Genomic DNA, 23,452 nt, shown 5'->3' on the forward strand with positions numbered 1-23,452 from the left:
GTATAGAAATGCTAATTTGTGTGCATTTTATATCCTGCAGTTTTGCTGAATTAGGGGTGTGTGTGGGGGGAGTGGGGTGGGGTGTATGTGTGGGGGTGTGTGGGGGGGTGTGGGGTGTGGGTGTGTGGGGTGTGGTGGGGGGGTGTGGGTGGGTGTGGTGGGGTGGGTGTATGTGTGGGTGTGGTGTGTGTGGGGGGTGGGTGTGGGTGGGTGTGGGTGGGTGTGGTGTGGGGGGGTGGGTGTATGTGTGGGTGTGGTGGGGGTGGGTGTGGTGTGGGGGGGTGGGTGTATGTGTGGGTGTGGTGTGTGTGGGTGTGGTGTGTGTGGGGGGGTGGGTGTATGTGTGGGTGTGGTGTGTGTGGGGGGGTGGGTGTGGGTGGGTGTGGTGTGGGGGGGGTGGGTGTATGTGTGGGTGTGGTGGGGGGGTGGGTGTGGTGTGGGGGGGTGGGTGTATGTGTGGGGGGGTGGGTGTGGGTGTGGTGTGTGGGGGGGGTGGGTGTGGTGTGGGGGGGTGGGTGTATGTGTGGGTGTGGTGTGTGTGGGGGGTGTGTGTGGGTGGGTGTGGTGGGGGGGGGGGTGTGGTGTGGGGGGGTGGGTGGTGGGTGTGGGTGGGTGTGGTGTGGGGGGGGTGTATGTGTGGGTGTGGTGTGTGTGGGGGGGGGTGTGGGGGGGTGTGGACTCCTTAGAGTTACCGCATTAAGGTCATGTCATCTGCAAGCAGATATTTTTACTTCTTTTCCGTATCATTTTAAAAAATTTAATTCTTTGATCTGTCTAGAATTTATTTTGTTGTGAGGTATAGGCCACATTGTTTGAGGTTTGTAATTCTTAACCCAGATTGTCCTTTCATCGGACATCTATTTTTCACTCTTAAACAGACTTTGTTTAACCCATCATGGGCCTATCCATAATATCCCCACACAGCCAATGTTAGTGATGATGAGGAAAGGTCTCCAGCTTAACATACCACTGAGATGAAGGAATCATTGGGCTCAGGGTGCGGACTCAGCCTCAGTTGGATGCTAGCTGGCGTTGCAGCCCGTTGACTGAGGATTCAGTTCTAAAAGAAAACAGTGCTACAGAAGCAAAGTCCAAATTGAGAGAATTACTCGGTTGAAGAGCACATCTACCGGTGAGGGCGCAGTGGAGGGTTCTGAATTCTGGTTTTGCTCCCTGGACAGAATCTTTCCGGCCCCTTCTAGCACATTGGTCTCCTGCATAGGTTTGAGGCAAACGTCCCACGGAGGGCGGGCAAGCACACGGGGCCTCTGTCTAAAGGGCTGGTGCCCAGGGGAGTGGGAGGATCCCAGGATGACCTTACAGGTGTCCTCACTCCCCCAGCACTTCTCCCCTGGGAATAGGCAGACCGCGCACAAGAACCTGCAGAGAGGTGTTTCTCAGCAGTAGAGTAGAAGTGAAAAGCAAGCTATTTTCATGTATTGTGTGATCCTATCTTTATAAAACAACATAGACAGGACGTACTGATGTGAGAATATATACATATAAGGGGCAGCCATGGGGTAAGAGTCTAAGCAGTTTCACTTGGAATGTGTGGATGCTTTTCAAGCATATATGAAACTTCTGTAAGTGGTAGATGAAACCATTCTGCATTTGAAGAGAGCTTTCCAGCAAGGGCAGTTGCTACTCTGTTGCTGAGTGCCTGGGGGTTGGGGAGGGCCCTCGGCTGCACGCTTCCTCCACCTCACCGTGTGTCCTCTTCCCTGCAGACTGCAATAAGGTCACTGACCAGTGCCTGTCCTTCTTCAAACGGTGTGGGAATATCTGTCATATTGACCTGAGGTACTGCAAGCAAGTTACCAAGGAAGGCTGTGAGCAGTTCATAGCCGAAATGTCTGTTAGTGTCCAGTTCGGGCAAGTGGAAGAAAAACTCCTGCAAAAACTGAGTTAGTCCATGGACAAGTATGTACATATGGGGTGGGTGAGGGGAGGGGACGCGCGGCAGGGGAGGGAAAAAGACTTTACAAAAACTAGGGCTTTTATTTTCAATTTGGAACTTGGAACAACAGACCACAGAACGATTCCATTTTGCAAGTCTCGCTGAGGGAGAAGCCAGTCCGCCACCGTTTTGGGGTTGAGTGAGTCAGGCGCTTTCCTTTGGTCTTTCTGAATCAAAACTGCACTGCTTTCTGGACCATTTCTAAGGCAGCCTTTACCAAGAAGACATTCCTGTCGGAGAGGAGGATGGACTTGGGAGAAATTCTCTTACTGGAAGCATGAGCTTAGGAATTTTTTTTTTGGTGGTGGTGTTTTTTGTTTTGGACACCTTATTCCTGGCAACTTTGGGGTTTTTGGTGTCAACATAAAATGGACCACACACCACAGCTGCCGTCTTGACATGTTTGTTTGTTTGGTTTTGTTACATCTTACATTATGCAGAACTATTTTTGTACAAATTGTTCAAAAGTTATTTATGCAAGGTTTGAATGCATACCAGTGTTTTTATTGTTTTGAGATTGCCAACTTTCCTGGTTTCCTTCAGGTAGGAGAGAACTTAACCTGTACGTCATACGACTCCATCTACACACGTGCCCAGATCTGGCAAAACAGGCTAAGACCTTCCAGTTAAAAGCATGTCTAACTGGAAGTTGAGAGCCTGCTTTGTATGTCAAGAAGTTACATAAGCATGTTGTGGATATGTATAAATTATAGTCAAAGTGAGACACTTTGCTAAATTTCCTCTGTATAGAATTCACCTTTTTCTCAAAATTTTAAAATTCAGACTTCAGCCTTTGAACTCAGGAGGGGTTTGCTCCCGCATATGAGCTCTTGTACTCTACATAGATCTAATTTATACAGTGAGTCAAGAAGTTGAATAAATGATCCAACATAGCCTTTCTTTTCCTTTTTTCTCTCCTTTGAAGTGTGAGTTGAATTCTCGTTTAAGGTTTATAACATGGCTGTTTCCTAGTTGTAAAGTTATGCATTCATAAGTGCCATTGTTGTAAGGTGGTGTTTTCCTAGACCTTCCCTGATGCGGTTTTACCTTTGTTGAATTTGTATAAACAATTGTACAAAAAAAAAAAACACTCTTGGACTTGGAGGGTTTCTGTTTCTGTTCTAGGGGTGGACTAGAAATTTGACTAGGAAGTCCAGAGGCAGTAGTCTCAACGCCAGTGTATATACTGTTTTGAAGCCAAACAAGGTATAATTTCTTACTCATCTGAGAAATGTGGCAGCCCCTTGGTACGTGTTTTTTCCGTCTTCAGAAAGAGATCTTGCTGTTTGTAGCTAATAAAGGTAACGGGAAAGAACTGTGCTACACCAGTGTCCATGTGTAAGAATTAGGTACGAACTGCCTTAAGAGGCAGGGTGGCTTACCTGTTTGGGTGCTGCTGACCACACCCGTATAAAATAACTTCCACAGCCACTTGGCATTTCCACTGCCAAAGGGGGACAGGGGTTCATTTCCTCAGCTTCCACTGGACGCAACTCAAGGAGGCCACATCCTGCACTGGTAACCTGGGGCTGGGGTGGTGGAGGCACCTGGTTAGGCGATAACTTCCCCAGGTGGCAGACATAGAAACCAGTGAGAAGTAGACTTTAGATCACAGGATTTTTATACTGGAACAACTGCTCTAGTCATCTGAAAATGAAGATAACCCAGCTTCCTTCCTCAGTCATCAACAGCAACATCAGACTTGGGACTCATGGGACTAGCCTTTCCTGCTGTGGTAGTTTCTTACTGCCCCTGCCCCCCATCCTTTTTTTTTTTTGCCACGGCGAAATGGTTTTACATCTCATCTAGTCTGTGCCACCGCCTATTAATTTAAATCCAGAGATACTTTCTGACTCAAATTGGAGACATCTGAAGCTGTTGCACCCCAGAATTTAACTCAGGAGACGCAGAGTTAAAACTAAACTTTAACAGAAGTTAAGATTAGTTTAACACTCTGTGGTTTATTTATAAAAACGTGGCTTACCTTTGCAAGCCTGATCGTTCATCGTGGAGCACCCACACAAGAGGTCAAGTTGCAGTCTTCTTGGCGGCCTGAGTGCTGTGAGCCTCCGAGTAAGAGTCACCCTCATGTCCAATAAAGGCATCTTCTCCCTTGGGAACCGTTGAAGGAGGACGGTGGTTTTCAAGTGGAATCTCAGCATTAGAGGGCCCTCCGTGCCCTGTAATGTTTCCAGGAGCACACAGGTCAGCCAAGAGAGGAGGTGAAGGAAGGGCTGCCAGGGCTGAGCAGCTGGAGTTTCCATAAGGACACACCACAGAGTAAGGACAGCATCTCTCTAGGCTTGAGACGGCCAAGGCAGTGCACTGGTCACAGATGACCTTCCCCCAAGTGTACTGAACAATCCAGTTAAGATTATACCCCAGTACAGTCTCGAACAGACTCATTCCTTCAAAAATGAGCTTTAGATGAGGCCAGGCCAAGCTAGGTGCCTGCAAACAGCTGCTCTGAGCCCATACACTGTATCTGATGAAGTAATGGAAGGACCATAAACCAGAGGGACCACTTCTTGTAAGAGGATCATAACTTCTTAACCCAGGAAAGAGGAGAGGCCATAACCCTCCTTCCTCTAGGCATCCTGGCCTTTACAAAGGCAGGCACCACGGCCCATCCAAAACATGGAATGACATCCTTCCATTCTGTGAGGACAAGGACAAAGAGACGTCATTGCATTCCATTGTGAACTTCCAGAATTTTATCCATATGATAGATGACCTATTCAAAAAATTAAAGATGCATGGCATGCAGCTAGAAAATGCAGATTCCAGGGAGGAATGTTTGCCCTCTGCCAGATAAGTTAGTCCCTTGCAATTCAGTTATTCCAAGTGTCGAGCCTATTAGGCTAAAAATTTGTTGGCTTCTCACTGAGCCAAGGTTATTTCAAAATGCTACTTAAGAAGATCCACCGTTGAGAGTTTTTGTTCATTGCTGAAACAAGCACCTGAAACTATAAGTCCAAAAAGAAACAGTAAACAAGCTGTTCTGAGACTATGAGCAAATAAATCTCAATTTTCTAATTTAAGATACCCCAACACCTGCTGCTCAGCTTCTATTTCAGTGTGTTTACCATCACCCACTGGCCTGGATTTGAAGACTTCTCTCCACCAAATTAGGGATTTGTGGGGAAAGTTGAACTTCTGGAGTTCACCGTCTCAGGAGAAGTACAGACTAAGTGCTCCTAAGGCTTTAGCAGGGGCTGAGCTTTTACTGTCCATCTGAATTGTAGCTAATACCCACCCTGGGCTCTTCAGGCAAGCACAGGAGAAGGGTATTCAGAATATCCACAAGGCTTTGATTTACATGCTCTGACACTCAAAACCAGAAAACGTAGAAAGGCAACTTTTTTTTCACAGCTAGCCAAACTTACTGCCTTAAGCACAGAGGGGCAAGACTGTTTACCTCCTTTGCTGTAAGTTTCAGGTCTTGTTGATTGACTTCTGGATCCTGAGCACCTGAAGGCATGTGTTAAACACTGCAGAGTCAAAAGATAAAAAACCCACAGGACTCAGCCAAGAAGTTACATAGTTTCCTAAAAACATACCTGCCCACAAGCCATGGGAATGAATCCACATTTGGTCTCAACTAAACCAAAAAACCACCCTGATTAGAGCTGGACCTAAAAGAAAAGAGATTTCAGATCATTAATGTCCCAAGAACCTTTTAGCATAAGCTAATGTCTCAGGTTTCTCAGTTGTGGTATTAGAAGAGGTAAGAAAAAAACACTGTCATCAGAGCTAGGTTCAAATTCTGATGTGGTGACTTTTTTTTTTTGGCTGCCCCACATGGCTTATGGGATCTTAGTTCCCTGACCAGGGATTGAACCAGTGCCCTCAGCAGTGAGAGCGCAGAGTCCTAACCACTGGACCGCCAGGGAATTCCCTATGGTGACTTTTTAACTGTGAGATTTTCGACAAGTTCTTTAACTTCTCAGAGATCAAGTTCCCCATCTGTGATGTGAGGCAATATCTATTTCAGAATGCTGGAGGTAACCATAAAGCACCTGGCACAATACCTGGTCACAGTATGTGGCAAATATGTAGTTAAATTTACTGGTAAATTAGCAGCCAAGGTAGACAGGTACAACATCTTTGAAGGTGCTCCTTTCTCTCATGAAGAATGTACTAGACCAGGCCTGGACACCCATTCATGCTGCACCGAAGTGAATTAGGAACTGGCCAGGACAAATGTAAACAAAAGCATTTTTTAAAACCTAATTTTATTCCTAAAGTTCAGACTAGCTCGTGGGTAGCACTGAAAATACACTTTCAATATATAAAACAGTGTAAACTGATTACACGTTAATAAAGAATTTAACGCACACACTTCTCTAATGAAGGAAGCTAGATGCAGCCCTCGCTATAAAAAGCTGTACCTGAACAAAAATGGACATGTTTAGTCTCAGGTCCTGGCAGTTGACTATAGAATGTCAGTTGTTCCCAATTACGTTTAAATGCAGAAATAGCAACAATGTGGAAAATTACATTCATCAAATAGTAGCATTTAAAATATACATGACTAATAAAATGAACATTCAGAGGTGCCCCTGTTCAGCGTATACCATGTCGGCCATTTGCAGACAGTGACCTCATCCAAAGAGAGCAGAAGTTTCAAACATCTGAGTAGTTTAAGTTAAAAATAGGATGAAGGAGAAATAAGAGAACAAGATAAATGTCCTCCAAAGAGAACAGTAGCTGATGCCATAAGCAGTCTGACTTCGGCGATTAGTAATCAGAGATGTGTGAAGAAGCCCAGCAGAAACTGGGAAGCTGAGCCAGTCCTCCAGCTGACAGGCACACAGCATGGACCAGCGTTGCTGCAACTTAGGATGAATCTCTCCTGTCCCCGGTTAGTCGTGAAAATAATTTTTAAAAATAGCTTCAGATTTTGAACAGGAAGTTTCCAGTCCCTTCTGTGCACTGAAACGTCTGGGATCGAGCCTGGGGGGTCCTCGGCTTCAGGACTTGAACACGTGCACGGCGCGCACCACATACTGCCGGCAGATGGGACACTCGCTCATGCGCTTGCCGCACTTAGTGCAGGTGACCATGTGCCCGCACTCGAGCAGGACACAGTCGATGATGGCGTCCATGCAGATCCGGCACAGGCTGTCGTCCTCCTCGTCCTGCAGCTGCAGCCGCTCGCCATCTGAAAGGCAACAGAGAGCTGGGGCTGCGGGCACGGCCTCTGAGTGACCCAGAGTGACCCCACTGTAAGAGAAATAGTCCCTGCTTCTTGGCACATCGGTTCCTTCCACTAGAAATGGCAATAATTACACCTCATAGGGTTTTGTGAAGAGTAAGTGAGAAATACTTACTTAGCTTAGGACCAGGGATGAAGTGCCTAACACATGTTAGCTATTTATTCTTTTTTTCCCACCCCCGCCCCTATTTAATTCTATTTTACATCTGTATATAATACAAGGTTTTTGTGATAGCTTGCTTCTATAAATAAAAATGAAGAAGCCGTAGGCTGTCCTACACGGGCCTCAGAGTCAGAACACGATTCGAATTTCCAGCCCAACTGTGTGGCCTTGGGAAAGTCACAGGCTCCAGAGCCTCATCCTAGTAGGAGGAGGAGCTTTATTTCTACACCGACGGGAAAGCTATAGAGTCATACATCAAGTAGCCTGTAGTTGAGGGACGGCACCCCCTGAGCCTTGGAAGCATCTCAAAATTCATCTGTGTTTCTGGCTACGATGGTACTGCTGGGAGTCTGTTTAACTCAAAAGGCATGGGACATTCTGATTCTGAATAAGAAAGGTTCAGAATGAGTTTACAAAGTTCATTGCAGCCTGAGAGTTGGCCATAGAGCTATGGACAGTGAGGCTTCCCTTTGTATACGTCACAGAAGGGATTAATGTGAATCATGAAGAAGGTTAGAAAGAACCAAACAGGAATTCAAGCTTGAAAAGCGAATAGTCCCTGAATTTAAGGAAATAAACACTGTTGTGTCAAGAGAATCTTGTCATCTGGGGTCCTAGTTCATGGTCCATACCATTACTGGAAAGTGGGGAGAAAGGATCCATGAATAAGATAACAGATGAGCCTCTGTAGGCTCCAATGATTAAGATGCCTGTATCTGCTAACTGTTGCATCATCTTTGAAGTAGGTGTGGGACTTCCCTGGTGGCACAGTGGTTAAGAATCCGCCTGCCAATGCAGGGGACACGGGTTTGAGCCCTGGTCCAGGAAGATCCCACATGCCTCGGAGCAACTAAGCCCATGTGCCACAACTACTGAGCCTGTGCTCTAGAGCCCACGAGCCACAACTACTGAAGCCCACGTACCTACAGCCCGTGCTCCACAACAAGAGAAGCCACCACGGTGAGAAGCCCGCACACCGCAACGAAGAGTAGCCCCCGCTCTCCACAACTAGAGAAAGCCCGTGCACAGCAACAAAGACCCAACGCAGCCAAAAATAAATAAATATATTGAAGAAAAAAAAAGAAAAGAAATAGGTGTGCCAAAATACTATCTGCATATTCTGGGCATAAACCTGTTTATCAACAAATGCTGTATTATAACCAGGTTTTAAAGAAAAAAACTCAAGATGACGCACGTTAATGATGGGAGGACTTTCTAGATAAGAACATAATATTTGTCAGTCTGAACACACCACTGAATTCTTTTTTCTTGCCTATAAATGCTCTGTGGCTTGGCCCTGTTACCAGCTGAAGATTTCTGCTCCATGCTCCATCAATAAATAGTTCAGAAGTTCTTAACCTTAGCTTTTCGTGACTTACAAAGAAACCTACTGATACTTGATGTTAAGAACTACTTAACATCCTGGCTCTAGGGAATTTTTTCCCCCCACTGTTTGATTATCTCAATTGTAGCTTTTAAATCCTAAGTACTGGCCTGCCAGACAGGTTAGTGAGAAAACAAGCCTTTCTTAGATACAAGGAATTTCATTAGAGTTCTAACAAATTATGACCAGAAAAACCAGACTGAACAAAAGATTATCTAACTCATTGGCAATGGTGATCTCAAAGCCAACATCACATAATGAACTTACTGCTTAACAGATCTAGAAACAGGTTTATATAACTAATTCACACTCAATAAAAGGATACATAGGTTTCTCAAAAATAAAGTGGACTTAACTGACAGAAACAGGCCAGTTTTTAAAGGCCTAAAGAAAGCTACTACAGGGAAACAAAGGAAAAATAAACCTACATGACTTTTGATTTTCTTCATTCTCTTTGTATAACCGGTTTACTTTCTCTACTAGCTCCCATTTTTCACAACAGCCAGAATAGTTGACAAAATTCCGAGCCAGGATTTCCTTGAGCTGGCGCACGCTCATCCCTTCCACGTCTTCAAGGCTTGACAGGTCAGACAGAGAAGCTCTCACTCTCTTCTTAGCGAGGCCAGATGTCTGAAATCACAGAGTGTGTCCATTACCTCTGTTCCTGCAAATCCAGCAAGGAAAACAGCATGCTGCCTTCATCCTACAGTCATCACTGGCCCTGGAGATTCTCCCCAGACTTCTCACCAGTTCTTGAAGTGTTTTATGTATTGTGCTGCATTCAAACCAAAAGAAACATCCTGTGCTAATCTAGCGACAGTCCACATGGGCATTTTCCCTGCCTACCAAGGTGACATGTCAGGGAAACCAAATTTTGTAGGCCGTCTCACCCGCTCCTCCAAGTTTTCTTCATCCTCGTCATCGTCGTCATCGTCGTCATCATCGTCATCTTCTTCATCATCTTCTGTGTTTGCTGAGGCTATTTCACTTCGCACCTACACACATGATACATATTAGGTCAGGAATCATTTTCCTAATGGTACCAACCCATATTTATCACTGGAGAAAACCCTTCCAATAGATCCTCCCCAAGAATGACTCTAATACCTGGCATACTCCACACCTTCCTAGGATCCTGAGTGCTGCTGCCTCTCCCAAAGAGTTGGGCACCACATGATTCGATAAACAATTTACCTTCCATAGTTATCTCAAAAGTCAAATTCCTATGTGTGTGTGAATTTTTAAAATCTAACCATAGTGTTAACTCCCCAGGAGTTAAGAAGGTCCCATCACAGAATGTCAAAGCCAAAAGCGTATGGAATTGCACTGTGTCCTTAGCAAAGGACCTGGGCCTGGCTGGTTTAACTGGAGCCTCTAAGATACAGGTAGAAACTAAAGCTCTAAGATCAGCCCTAGTGTCAAGGGTATTTGATTTCAAAGATCTCAATCCTACTACCTCATGCTTAGACATTCTAATTCCAAACAATGCTTTCTAGACTAATTCACTGATGGTTGATGCTATTTCTAGTTTTCAGAAATTCCTCAACAATCAGACACTCTTTTCTTTAAGGAGAACAGAAAGCCTAGGACAATGCCCAATTTCAAGTATTCTACCCCACCAGTTCACAAACACTATATTGTATCATCCAAAGACCCACATCTCCCAAGTGGTGTCATATACCCAAAAGTGACACAAAAGTCAGATGTGTCTTACCTTTGCATCATAATTATGCCAGCTGCCATTTGGGAAAATAATGAAACTCCTAGCTTGGGCTTATCTAATTGATGACTCTTTAGAAAGCAGCTAGACCACATTTCCCTCTGCTGCTAACCTCTTTCCTCAGAGGAGAAAATTAAATGTGGAAATGAATGTTCAAAACAATTCTTTCAGCATTTTAGAATCATTCATATATACAAATTGAGTATTAATTACAAGACTTCGCATGTTATTCAATTAGTATGCCCAAGGACCTCACTGGGACAACATTCTGCACTGGCGTTTCTTTGAAATGAGTAAATAACCATATCCTGTCACTAATTCAGATGGCTGTTTCCCAATATCTAAATTAGAACAATTTTACGGTAGCAAGGCAACTGGGCATTAGGTTAACTTATAGTTTCCATGGTCACTGACATACAAATAGTCCTGCAAATGTTTATATGCTACATGTGACAGTCATTATTTCGACAGCTAGTATTTAACTATATAAGATAGGGAAACTGAGGTAACTAAGGTTAAGAGACTGATGAGCTCTTTTTGGGCCCTTCAGGCAGCATCTGAGCTTGGAGCCTCACATCAGGAGAGCCTGCAAGTGCAGAGTTCAGCAGCACATGGAACCCCGGCTCAGCAAGGAGTCTTCAGCCCTAAAGCCCCCTCCATATTGGCCAAAAGCAGACGACATGTCAGGCCCTCAGGGTAATTACACCCTCGTACCTGTGCCAGTACTCCAGATCCTAAGGTCCGGTCTCCACCCATAAGCTCTCCCTGAAAGGAAGACATGGTAGCAGGTGGGGCTGTATAGTTTGAAAAAAATGAATGTGTAAAAAAGCTAGAAGTCTGGGACCTTGAGGAATTCAGACTGCTCGTGTCCAGGTTGTCCTCAGAGCCCAGCCCACGGTGACACAGTACCAGATCTACCAAGTCTTCTTTCTCTCGACAGGTATCGATCGGTATGTTTCTAAGAATGAGATACTGCCGTAGATCCTTCACTTTCAGTCTCATTAACTGAGGGCGCTGAAAGGCTGTCTCTTGTAATAAGTGACAAGTGGAACATCTACGGAGATTTTCTTGTAAGATCGAACAAACGGAGCAAAAGTCTTTCTTGCAGTCACAACATACATGCTGAAGAAACAGATAGGAAAGAAGCATTTAATGAGAGCCAGATACAAGCCATTGTGAAAGGACTAGTTTTCCTTTTGCCTTCTATTAAAATTAAATTTTAGTTCTTATGAAGTCCCCCATGGCACCAGACCCATGGGCGTTTTCGTGTTCTAAAAGTGGTGAAAATCAAAACAGTCACTGCTGAGGCAATTTAGATTCACAGAAGTTCAAATACAGACCTTTAAGAAAAACATACTCTTGTGTTAATGAATTAAAACCTTTCCACCCCTTCAGGCAAACGTAATTAGCAAAACAGAGCTGACTTGAACCACATGGAGCAGAAAGCATGACCACAAACTCTCTTCCTGCTCTTTGCCTATGTGAAAATTTCCCCATTTAAAGAGAAGGGGGACTGCAGGCTTCCCTGGTGGCGCAGTGGCTAAGAATCGGCCTGCCAGTGCAGGGGACATGGGTTCGAGCCCGGGTCCGGGAGGATCCCACATGACATGAAGCAACTAAGCCCGTGTGCCACAACTACTGAGCCTGCGCTCTAGAGCCCACGAGCCACAGCTACTGAAGCCTGCACACCTAGAACCTGTGCTCTGCAATGAGAAGCCCACGCACCACAACAGAGCGGCCTCCACTCGCCACAAGTAGAGAAAGCCCACGCGCAGCAATGAAGACCCAATGCCACCAAAAATTTAAAAAAAAAAAAAAGAGAAGGGGGAAAAGCCTAACACAGAGAGGGAAAGAGAAAGGCAACTGATCTCTCAAGGTCAATCCAAGCAAACAGAGGACCCCACTTATACAGTAATCTGTACCCTAGAGCCTTAATCACAATCAAAGCCATTCCACAAGCAAAACTTAAAAGAAGACATGAAGATGTGGTCATTTCTGCTTGGGGCATTGTTCCCACAAGCTAACACCTTGTTTGTTAAGTATTTCAAAGGACTGGATTGACAAGCCTGAGAGATGGCCCAGCAATATGATGGTTCTCAGAAAGAACAACTTTCTGTCCTAAAGAAAACAACGGTTTTAGCTGTTATTTTGCATGTTGAATCTTTAAACAGTAGCTAATGTTAATATACTCATTTCTTCACTTGAGTTAATGTGGGTGGGGATACATTTTTTGAAACTTGAGATCAAAGTTATAGTAAATCTTCTCTGAACAAAACTGCAGACTAATTAAATCTCTTGCTTCAGAACATAAGAATCAAAGTGTATGAACAGGTCAGAGTCCAGGAGAAAGAATGGCTGAGCAACATGAGAAGTAACAATGTCTAGTCAGAAAACCTGAGCAGTGATACAGTCTCTGCAACTCAGTACTTTTCTAAATGGGAAATGGTTATTAGGACTTTTTGATATTTGTATAAGAAGAAATGAATATTCATTAGTATTCAAAATAACATACAATCAAGAATTCTGATACATGTGTTTTTTTGTGTGTAACATTTCATCCAACTCACCTTCTTTCTAAAGACTGAAAATGAAAGTCCACAGGCTTTGCAAACTATATTAGGCCCTTCTGTAGGTGCTGGTGGGTAAGTGGTAAAATCAGAGCTCGGTGTAAATCTGAATGGACCAGTGCCTCCTGCAAATCCTGACTGTTGGCCCCTGACAGCTCCAGTCCCCATGACTTCATTCAGCAGCCCACAGCACGAAGCCCACATAGACGTGGCACCCGCCTGGAAAGGAACGAAAATAGGCACCAGTTTAAAGCTGATTGGAACCTGGGCTCTCTGGGATTCTCGGGGAATGCCATTCTGGAGAGGCACGTTTGCCCTAAATAATTTCGAAATTATTCTTTTAAGCATCAAAATTTTAAGCTATTGGGAAGTGGATAATATTCTGGTATTTACAAAGAATATTTGGCTTTGGGGATACTCATGATATATTGTTAACAAAGGAGAAGATACAATATGAACCCAATTTCGTAAAACAACAACAAAAAACATATGCTTAGAGATACACGTGCATGCACACAGAAGAAAAATGACTAGATGGAAGTAAGTGCTGTGCAATATTTGGGATATGCTTACACCAAAAAAAGCTGTTCACTGTTTATCTGAAATTCAAATTTAACTGAGTGTCTTGTATTCTATCTGGCAACCTTAGACTGGTGACTACAGCACCGTTCTATAGGCTGAGGCAGATTTTCCCAGCTATCATTTAGCAGAAAGAATATAAATTCTAATTACTTAATTTCATTAAACTTCTGTCCTCTCATTTGTATCTAGGCATAATAAACTATGGCATGTGAAAACTTTTTTGATTTTTTAACAATGACTAGGAAAACATCAAAATGCCAATTGAAGTGCTCTCTAGGTTTTCATGTATATCTCGTATAATTTGTTTTCCCCTGCTTTCCAAACCTTTACAAGGAATATATTAACATTAAGGAAAATATTTTTAAAAAGCAAACTGAGAATACTGAACACAATTTCTGATGACTTGATAATCATAATGACGTTTTGAGGTGTAAGGGCTATTTGCCACTCCACTAAGTGGCTTGAAACTAATATGCTGCCTTTTATGTTTTTTCCTCTCATCTCTTCCCTTTCTGTGAATCACCACTGCTATCACTATATCAACCTCTAGCAACCTGTCTCTCCTTTTTTACTGCATTCAGAAACCTGATAACCAAGCTTGTTAGAAGTGTATATAAAAATACATTTTCAGTGAGGGCTCAAGGCATTTTCCCATGCTTAAAATATAAAGCTACACTGTTTGGAACCAATGAGCTTTTGCCCCTTGTCCTACTACTTATGCATATTCTAGACTCTAGATAATGTGATAAGTAATGGAAGTCCAGGTAGGTGAGGTCTTATTAGTTAAAAGGGCATAACAAAGGCACTGTTCCATTTATTTTATTATCTAATTCTGTCAAACATTTACTGCTTGTCCAATGAGCTCTTAAAAAAAACTTTTTTTTAAACAACCTTAAAAGGCTATTTGGAGGGACTTCCCTGGCGGTCCAGTGGTTGAGACTTCGCCTTCCAGTGTGGGGGGTGCAGGTTAGATTCATGGCTGGGGAACTGGGATCCCACATGCTTTGTGGCCAAGGGACCAAGGCATGAAACAGGGGCAATGTTGTAGCAAATTCAGTAAAGACTTTGGAGATGGTCCACATCAAAAAACAGTAATAATGGGACTTCCCTGGCGGCGCAGTGGCTAAGAATCCGCCTGCCAATGCAGGGGACACGGGTTCGAGCCGTGGTTCAGGAAGATCCCACATTCCGCGGAGCAACTAAGCCTGTGTGCCACAACTACTGAGCCTGCGCTCTAGAGCCCGTGCGCCACAACTACTGAGCCTGCGCTCTAGAGCTGGCGCACCACAACTACTGAAGCCCGCGCGCCTAGAGCCCATGCTCCACAACAAGAGAAGCCACGGCAATGAGAAGCCCACGCACCGCAACAGAGTAGCCCCCGCTTGCCGCAACTAGAGAGAGCCCGCGCACAGAAATGAAGACCCAACGCAGCCAAAAATAAATAAATAAATAAAAGAAAAAGAAAAAAAAGAATCTGCCTGCCAATGCAGGGGACACGGGTTCGAGCCCTGGTCCGGGAAGATCTCACATGCCGCAGAGCAACTAAGCCCGTGCGCCACAACTACTGAGCCTGCACTCTAGAGCCTGCGAGCCACAACTACTGAAGCCTGTGCACCTACAGCCCGTGCTCTGCAACAAGAGAAGCCACCACAATGAGAAGGCTGTGCACCTCAATGAAGAGTAGCCCCTGCTCACCACAACTAGAGAAAGCCCACGCGCAGCAACGGAGACGCAACGCACCCGGAAAAAAAAGAAAGAAAGAAAGACAGTGGTTGGACTCACCAGGAGAGCCTTAAAAAATACTGGTGCCTGAGTCGCAGCCCCAAGATTCTGATTTAACAGGTCTGGGGTACAACCTGGGCCTCAGAATTTTTTTTAATTCCCTATGTGATGTGAATGTACAGTCAAGGTTAAAAGGTTAACACCTGCTCGGTCTAGGGGATTTCTCCTTTCTGCCTACATCATTTCAGCTGGAGAGTCACTCAGATTCCCAAATGGAAGGGGCTGTGGTTAATTCTGAAGCCTGTGCCTCTAGAGTTCTAGGACCAACATCTCTGCCACGTGCTCCTCACTACCTGTGTAGGTACCGCCCCTTCACACCCCCATCCCCAAGTAGTGGGATTTGCCTCTAGTGTTTCCTTTTCCCCTCTGGTTTCCCCTAATCCTTTCAGAAAGGATTAGCTCAGAAGGCCTCAGCTGAGTTTTTAACAATTTAATCTGATTCTTAAATCAGTTCCTTTCCTTTTTAAAAAAAAACTTTTTTTTTTTTAATGTTTTTGGCTGCACCACACGCGCATGTTTTAGTTCCCCGACCAGGGATCGAACCTTCCTGCAGTGGAAGCTCGGAATCTTAACCACTAGACCGCCAGGGAAGTCCCCAATCAGTTCCTTTCCTTTACCACATATCAGCCTGGAAGTTAAGCTGAAATTTGGTGCCCTCCTTCATTTTATTTGCTCTTTGCTTTTTGGCCCAGATTTCTTACTTCCTAACTTATTCCTCTACATATTTTCTTGGGTGAACTCTCTAATACTGGGAGAAAGACAGTGATTCCTGGGTCTGTCAAAAAGCCATTTGGCAAACTATTTTTGTCCTTCTTCACCTCCAAGTTGAAGAATCCACCCAAAAGATGAATCTTCCAAACTTAGGGTCCATCTCCCTGCCTCCCGTTAGTATGTTTCATCTTCTTGTACTTTCCCTTAAAGTCCTAATTGCCTGAATTTCTTCTGCGTGTCCCCTCAGGGCACAGGGATCCCTATCTAAGGACTATTACCTTGCCCTAATAATGCTTGAAGTGTCCTATCCTGACCTTTCTCCTCTCAAATCTGTCCAAATTTCTGTTAATACTTGATATAACAGTCCCATTTTTCAAGTGACAGAATCTACAAAAGCAATTAGGGAACAATTTAAGAGAGCGTTTTCCCAACAGTTCATTGAACGTGTGCTCTTGGGAAAGGGGCGGGGAGGTGAACATGAATTTATTCTCTGAGCTCTTGACTCTCTGTCTTTGTTATATTTCCTTAGAGCCCAGTTACCGTACCTGGTAGGGTCATAACCAAAAAGCTTCCCCTTTTTGAACCCTCCCCTTAAAAGCTTTAGAGACCCAAGTTCATGTTCTCTCTACTTCCGTCGTCCCTATCCTCTAAGATCTTCCGCCAGTTTAATCAGCCTGCATTCCGTTATTTTTCTTTTATTCACACTCTGCTCACCTTTTGATAGTAAGATCGAAGCATATTTTCCGAACTACTACCTTTCCACGAATAAAGCCAAAGTCTGGATCTCTGCTATGATCTGGGCTTATGTGACTAACAATTCTAAACCCTACTTGGGACCATGGTTGACAGCAGGACTCTACAGACTAAACCACATGAATCCAAGAGGTGAGAAGGATGGTTACATTTCCTCTCTTGACCATGAATATGGACCATCAAAAACAACATAGAGAATAACCGAATAAGGCAACCATCTACTTACGTCTGATACAAAACTCCTAGTTCAGAGAATTTAGCTGTGTTTCTAGTTGACTTTCTAGCCATCAATGACTACTGAAAATAAATGACTTTTTCTTGGTAAACCTAATCCCTTTCCTAAACATCCTGTTAGACTAAAATTGCTCCTGAGTAGATTAGCCATGGAACCATGGCCTGCCTGGCATCAATTAAGAACCAGATCTCATATTAAAAACTTATATGGCCCACAGTAAGAAATTAAATTGTAAAGCCTCCTGTTTGGACTGCCCCAGACACCTAGATCTCTTCATGTTATTCTAGTGTCCAATGCCAGTTCTCATGTTTTTTTTCAAAGACAGTGCACCAAGATTTTAGGGAGCCAATAACACTACATTTTTTTCTCACTCCCATTTTAAAACTGAGTAAAGAAATAAGACAAACAGAAATTTAAATATTTGCTTTTTTACTGGTAACACCAATTGGAGAACATGACTTTAGCTCTGCAGCCAACTGGTCTGGATAACATGCCACCCAGCCACCAGCACAGCTGACCAACAGCAGCTTACCATCTAGTTGACCAGAGTCCCTTCCCTACCCACAGGAAGATAAATCTGAGAAGGTGTCAGAAAAGTACTGAGGCAAGTATGTTCAGCTCCTTTGCTAAAATCACCAACATAAAAGTTCCTCTTGTTCCTTCCTAAAGAATGAATTAGAAATTCCCTCCCCTCTGTAGGAGTACAGAGGAGGGGAGGGGACTGTGATCCACAACTGTAAACAGTGCAGGAGAGTGGGACTGACAGTTTCCAGTGCTGTGACACTTGTTTCCACAATAGCAGACCACCAATTTTTTCAGCACTCTCTTGGGTTCCTCAGTCAGATTCACACAATACAGGCCCATTCTGAATCATCATTTCAGTCAACAAAAGCAAGAGGGAATGTGTTCTTTCTTTGCAAGAGCAATAGCCCAGCCTTCTTTTTGGCAAAGTGCCAGTTTTCAAATGGCTCAAGGTTCAGCTGTCTTTGATTGTGCGTGTGCGTGTCTGTGTGAGATCTAATGTGCTTTCTAGAATATCTGGGGGTTGGGGCGGGGAGACGTCCAAAATGCTCAACTTACAGAATTAACAAAAAGTTTACTACAAACTTTGAATCCTATTCTAAACTACATCAGGATGTGATCCCTTTTAATTATTCCACCAAATGTAATAGTAGCCAGGCAAACTAGAATGAAGACCAAGAAAAGCTGTAGTGATTTCCATGAAGATTAAATGACAGCCAGAGAGGGAGGGACGGAGGGGGAGGAGGGGGAGGAGGGGGAGGAGAGGGAGGAGAGAGGAGAGAGAGAGAGAGAGAGAGAGAGAGAGAGAGAGAGAGAGAGAGAAGGGGGAGTGGGGAAGTTGATGGGTTTGAAAACAGCAAAAAACTAAATGGTCATAGTCTAAATCATTTGCTTTTGATTAAACTAGGTAAACAGCAGTAATCATAATGCCACCTTCTAAGAGTTGCTTGCCTCAACTCTAAATTAAATATGGTAATATTTTACACAGTTATTTTAAGGATAAACCTAGAAGTTTCAATTTCAAGAACATTAATTTTCTTGGATGCTGTAAGAAGCTACAAGGACCAGGCAGGGATTCAGTTCTTCCACCAGTGGAAGCTTCTTCAGAGAACTCAATCACCACAAGCTTTGTCTTTAAACTCTGAACAACCTTCAGTTTGCTAAAACTCAATGTCCTTATGTTAAACAATATGAAAAGATGTTTCAAATCTCAGTACCAGTGATATAAGAGAGTAAGTTTTACAGTTTAAATTTCAATTAGGTTAAACTTCCCTACAGAAATTAAAGCAAACCAGAAGAAACCATTAAGATAATAAGCAAAAATCTTTACCCTATTTAGAGCCACTGGAGGGACAGTTCCTTAAAAAGGGAAAGAATTTCTTACTGAAACTGTTGCTTCAACTGAAATACAATACACCAGGAACTCTGCGATCTTAATGATTAAATACCAGGCTATATACCACAAAGGAGGAAATTCTACATCCAAGTTCTTTCTCTCATACCATTTGGACATTAAGCAGGATGCAAAAACAAATGCTGATCTTAATAATGTAATATTTTTAGGTAAGACATTTGGCCAAATTGATTGATTTTTACAAATAACGTGTTCTGGAGATCATAAATGTTATCTTCTTCATGTTTGGGTTTTGTTTTCTTTTCTTAACACAGTATACTTGGGACTTCCCTGGTGTCACAGGGGTTAAGAATCCGTCTGCCAATGCAAGGGACACGGGTTCGATCCACGGTCTGGGAAGATCCCACATACCGCGGAACAACTAAGCCCGCAAGTCACAACTACTGAGCCCATGTGCCACAACTACTGAAGCCCACGTGCTGCAGCAAAGAAGAGCCCCTGCTCGCCGCAACTAGAGAAAGCCTGAGCACAGCAACAAAGACCCAACGCAGCCAAAAATAAGTAAATAAAATTAAAAAACAAAACTGTATACTTGACCCTTAGCACCACTCCCCCACCTTTCAGAGAAAAGAGAAAAAAAAAAAAGGAAAAGGAAATTACATTAAACAGATTACTTTCGTCTTGATGTCTTGTTTTGAGCTTGGAAGAACGAACATGATTAGTACAATTAAGGGTGAGATCAATATAAATATGGGAAAACAGGAAGGAGATTAAATCAAATTAACATAAGACACTAATTTGGATTTTTTTAAATCCCTTATAGGAAGTTAATTAGATGCTACTCTAAGGTAAAATGGTTACTTGAATCTTTGAGACAAACCTATTTCAAAACAACAGTTTCTAAACAATAACAAAAAAAGACAAAAAAATTAAAGGAAGAAAGTAAATACCCATTCTACACATGTACTAAAATCAGCTCCTGGTCCTGGGTTTGTGTGAAGATGTACTTATCTGATTGCTTGGCTTTTAAATTAATTTTAATTCCACTGAAATTTTAATTTAATACTTGCTTAGATGAACATTCACATGTTAGAATTCCATGACATCCATCAGGAATTAATGCCCCTGCCCAGAATCTATAGATACCACAAAATTAGACAATTTCAATATGAAACAAAGTTAATAAATAGCCCCAATCCTAAATTTTGTGAATCCAGTTTTCACGAAAACTTAAATGAAAAGCAGTATCTTCATAACTGTCATCTTGTTCAGACTGATGTCTATTTAGGTCTGCATTTTGTTTCATAAAATATACCTTTTTATATTTTCAAATCCCATCCAACTTTGTTTCTAAAATTTCAACTCAGAAAGCAGTATCCTCCACCTAAATTCAAAAGCACTTCTGAAAAAATTTCAACACTGTACTTGCCCTTAATTCTCTCCTTCTACACCTTGTTTCTTGATAGGTCACAAATTTAATATTTACTAATAAAGGTACTGACATTCTTTGAGGCATTATGTATAAAGATCCCTTACTTGTTTTTGGATCTTAACACACAGCGGAATGATTGATGGTTTTCAGGAAAGAAAGCTAGTTTTAGATAATAGGTATTCTAAGTTGAAATATTTTATAGCTGAACTGGGAAGTTAAAAAATAAGCTCTTTGAATATCCTCATACTTTAACACCCAGTTCGGAAGTTACCTATTCCAAAAATCTTCCTTGCTTCCTAGAGCCAGAAAAAATCCTTTCTTGCTCCTGAGGGTTTTGCATTTTTTTGATACCTTACATCAAATTCTGCCTCATGATGTGGTTTCTTGAGAATGTCTCTTCTCTTTTGGTTGGCAAACTCCTAAAGGGTGGGATTGTATTTTGAATTACTTCTACGCATGATATATCCCTCTTAGCTAACACATAGGAAATGCTCAACAAAATATCTTCCTGGGGCTTTGTGAGGGTAGAGGTTTAGCTAGCAGTTCACTCTGTTATTTTTCTTACCCACGCCAATCACACCTCTTCACTAAGATTAATGAAATCAACGATGTCTGAAAGAGTATCACCTTATGACTCATCCCACTTGGTTTGAATCAATACGTGAATTGATTGTTGTACCCAGAGCTCTTTAGAACTCTCAGCGATCAAGTTGAGAGAATCAGCTCCCAAAAGTAGGCCAGAACCTCCCCCCTCCCCCCTCTTGCTTAAACTTCTCACTCAGTGATGCTCCCACGCTCTCACACCCACCGTGAAGACTCAAGCTGTCAAATTACTTGCTGCGTACCTAGCGGCGATGGAGACACAACGGGTTTGCTAAGAGCTCTAGGTCAGGGCCCCTGTGTTAAGCCTGCAAACAGATCCTTCAGGGTGGGATCCCCGCCCCGAGACATTTCTAACCAGTTAGCCGGGCCCCAGCCTCACGACTCCCCGCACAACCCCTTTTCCCTTCGTCCTGCAGTTTCCGTCCTGCGACAGTCCCGTGGTGCTCCCAACATTTGGGTTAGTTCAAGGACTCGGGGCGGGAGAAGGCACGCTGTGGGCAAAGGCACGGAGGGTGAGGCGAGCACCAGGGGGTCTGCCTCCGGCCCCCGAGGACGCGGACAGGGCCCAGCGCGGAGAGGGGCCCACCAGGCGTGAGTGCAGGGCGGGCCCGGGCTCTCCCCCGTCCTCGGGCTCGCTGACGGAGGCGCTGTGGGAGTTGGAAACGCCCGGGAGCCCACGACATCCGCCCTGCGGGTCAGGGCCCCAGAACCCGGCGGGGGACCCCCTCCGCGGAGCTCTCCGAGGTGCCGGGAGGGTAACCGCTGAGGCGTAAGGAAGGCACTTCGGGCGCACTAGCCGGATAGGAGAGGAGAGGAGGGACTGCCCGGCTCCACCGGCCCCTCACCTTCATGGCCGCGACCGCCGCTTCTGGGTCGGCTCTGTCGAGAAATTCAGCACCATAGCAGCACCTACCACAACCACCTTCCTTCCTTCTGGGCGGCGATACTGAGGCTCCCGAGGCGACCCAGCGTCCAGACGTAAGGGGCGTGGTGACGCCCGCCGCGCGCCCCCGGGAAGAGCGCCGAGCGGCGGCCGACTCGGCCAATCCGGAGCTGACACTCGGGGGGCCGGTCACCAAAGCCAATGAAGTGGCGGGAATGGGGCGGGGCCTCCGTCGCAGCCTGGAAGGCCGAGAAAGAATCCATTCCGCCCCAAGCAGAGATGGGCGGGTCTGGGCGTGGCGGGAGTCTCCGGGCGGTTTTCTCCGTGGTTTTCTCCGCTGGATCGCTGAACTTGGAGTCAGCGTACCCTGCAGGAAACTGCAGCAGGGATCTGGGTTTAGGGCTGGGTGGTCAAGTTCCCCTGGAGATGAGGGCGGGAAGGGGCGTGGTAAATTTGAAAACGCCGGTTGGTTGGAACTTTTTTGTTATAGCGGTCAAAGCAGGGCCTCGGATTTCCTCCCCAGACGTTCACGCCTCTCACAGTCGATAATGACCTCAGGTCTCCTCTCTGGAGGGTCCAGTAAGCAGTGGCAGCTGCGCACGCAAGGACGCGGCTTTAAAAAACGTTTTATTGAAAACACTTGAAGAACCAACGGTTCTCAAATCCCAGCTGCTCTTTTAGAGCGACATAACAAAATAACCAAATCCTAGCACGGTGAGAGAATTAGGGTGAGCCCTTGGAGTTGACTTTATTTGGACAGAGAAAATTAGTTTGTAAATTAAAGTATCGATTTCTTCAGGCTGACCTGATGACACTCCGTTGGTTTTCCGATACTTCTTCCTCTCCTCTCTTAACTCAACCAGTACTTAAATATTTAAGTAGAGAAAGAGATATGAAGATGTCAATTCACGTCTCATGAGGACCTGACTGTTCTATTCCTTTTGAATAGATTTGCTTATATGTACTATGTCAGTTTAAAACACAAAGCCACCCCACTTCCTTAGACTGCAATAATACTTGGGGGTTTTTTGTTTATTTATTTTTTCTGCTGCGTTGGGTCTTTGTTGCTGTGCACGGGCTTTCTCTAGTTGCGGTGAGCGGGGGCTACTCTTCCTCGCGGTGCGTGGGCTTCCCATTGCGGTGGCTTCTCTTGTTTCGGAGCACGGGCTCTAGGTGCACGGCCTTCAGTAGTTGGAGCACGCGGGCTTGGTAGTTGCAGTGTGCTGGCTTAGTTGCTCCAGAGCATGTGGGATCTTCCTGGACCAGGGCTCGAGCCTGTGTCCCCTGTACTGGCAGGCAGATTCTTACCCACCGCACCACCAGGGAAGCCCAATACTTGTTCTTTAGCTTACTTATTTTTCTTGCTTCAAGCATTGCTCAGATAATATAATTTAACATCTATAGGCCTGGATTTTCTTCTTTGGAAAAATGCAAAGAAAGCCTTTCATTCACCATGTGGGAGCAGCAGCTGAGCCTCAATGGAAGAAAAAGTACTAATTCTTCTAATGATCCAGGCACAAAGAAACTAAATAAACACTTGGTGGTGGTACAAAGTCATATTTCTCCCTCATTAGAAAGGAAGCTGG

At 44.3% G+C, this 23,452-nt stretch overlaps 2 protein-coding genes across 12 annotated transcripts in view; one reads left to right on the forward strand and one right to left on the reverse strand.

Annotated features, from left to right (window-relative positions):
* KDM2B (lysine demethylase 2B) overlaps window positions 1-3,272 on the forward strand; it is a 122,395-nt gene extending 119,123 nt beyond the window's left edge. For all 10 annotated transcript variants that reach the window (XM_089894454.1, XM_089894462.1, XM_089894463.1 and 7 more), the window contains one exon: window positions 1,728-3,272. In XM_089894454.1, coding sequence (XP_089750580.1) covers window positions 1,728-1,909 — 182 coding nt within the window. In that variant the 3' untranslated portion in view covers window positions 1,910-3,272. The remainder of the gene's footprint in view (window positions 1-1,727) is intronic.
* Window positions 686-21,940, reverse strand: RNF34 (ring finger protein 34). 2 transcript variants are annotated; one of them, XM_022598084.3, is made up of 9 exons: window positions 21,829-21,940; window positions 13,010-13,228; window positions 11,157-11,564; window positions 9,613-9,717; window positions 9,151-9,352; window positions 5,376-7,121; window positions 3,942-4,923; window positions 3,340-3,486; window positions 690-2,187 (listed from the first exon to the last, which is right to left on the reverse strand). In XM_022598084.3, exons 1-6 carry the CDS (start codon window positions 21,832-21,834, stop codon window positions 6,931-6,933), a joined length of 1,131 nt encoding a protein of 376 aa, XP_022453792.1. In that variant the 5' UTR covers window positions 21,835-21,940; the 3' UTR covers window positions 690-2,187; window positions 3,340-3,486; window positions 3,942-4,923; window positions 5,376-6,930. The 2 variants fall into 2 exon arrangements, with proteins under 2 accessions (XP_022453791.1, XP_022453792.1); XM_022598083.3 differs by having other exon boundaries at window positions 686-2,187; window positions 3,942-7,121.
* Between the last annotated feature and the right edge of the window lie 1,512 nt (window positions 21,941-23,452).

The sequence above is a fragment of the Delphinapterus leucas genome, chromosome 14, assembly GCF_059928025.1.
Source record: "Delphinapterus leucas isolate spDelLeu-1000000601 "Yukka" chromosome 14, BTC_Dleu_Yukka2, whole genome shotgun sequence".
NCBI lineage: Eukaryota > Metazoa > Chordata > Mammalia > Artiodactyla > Monodontidae > Delphinapterus > Delphinapterus leucas.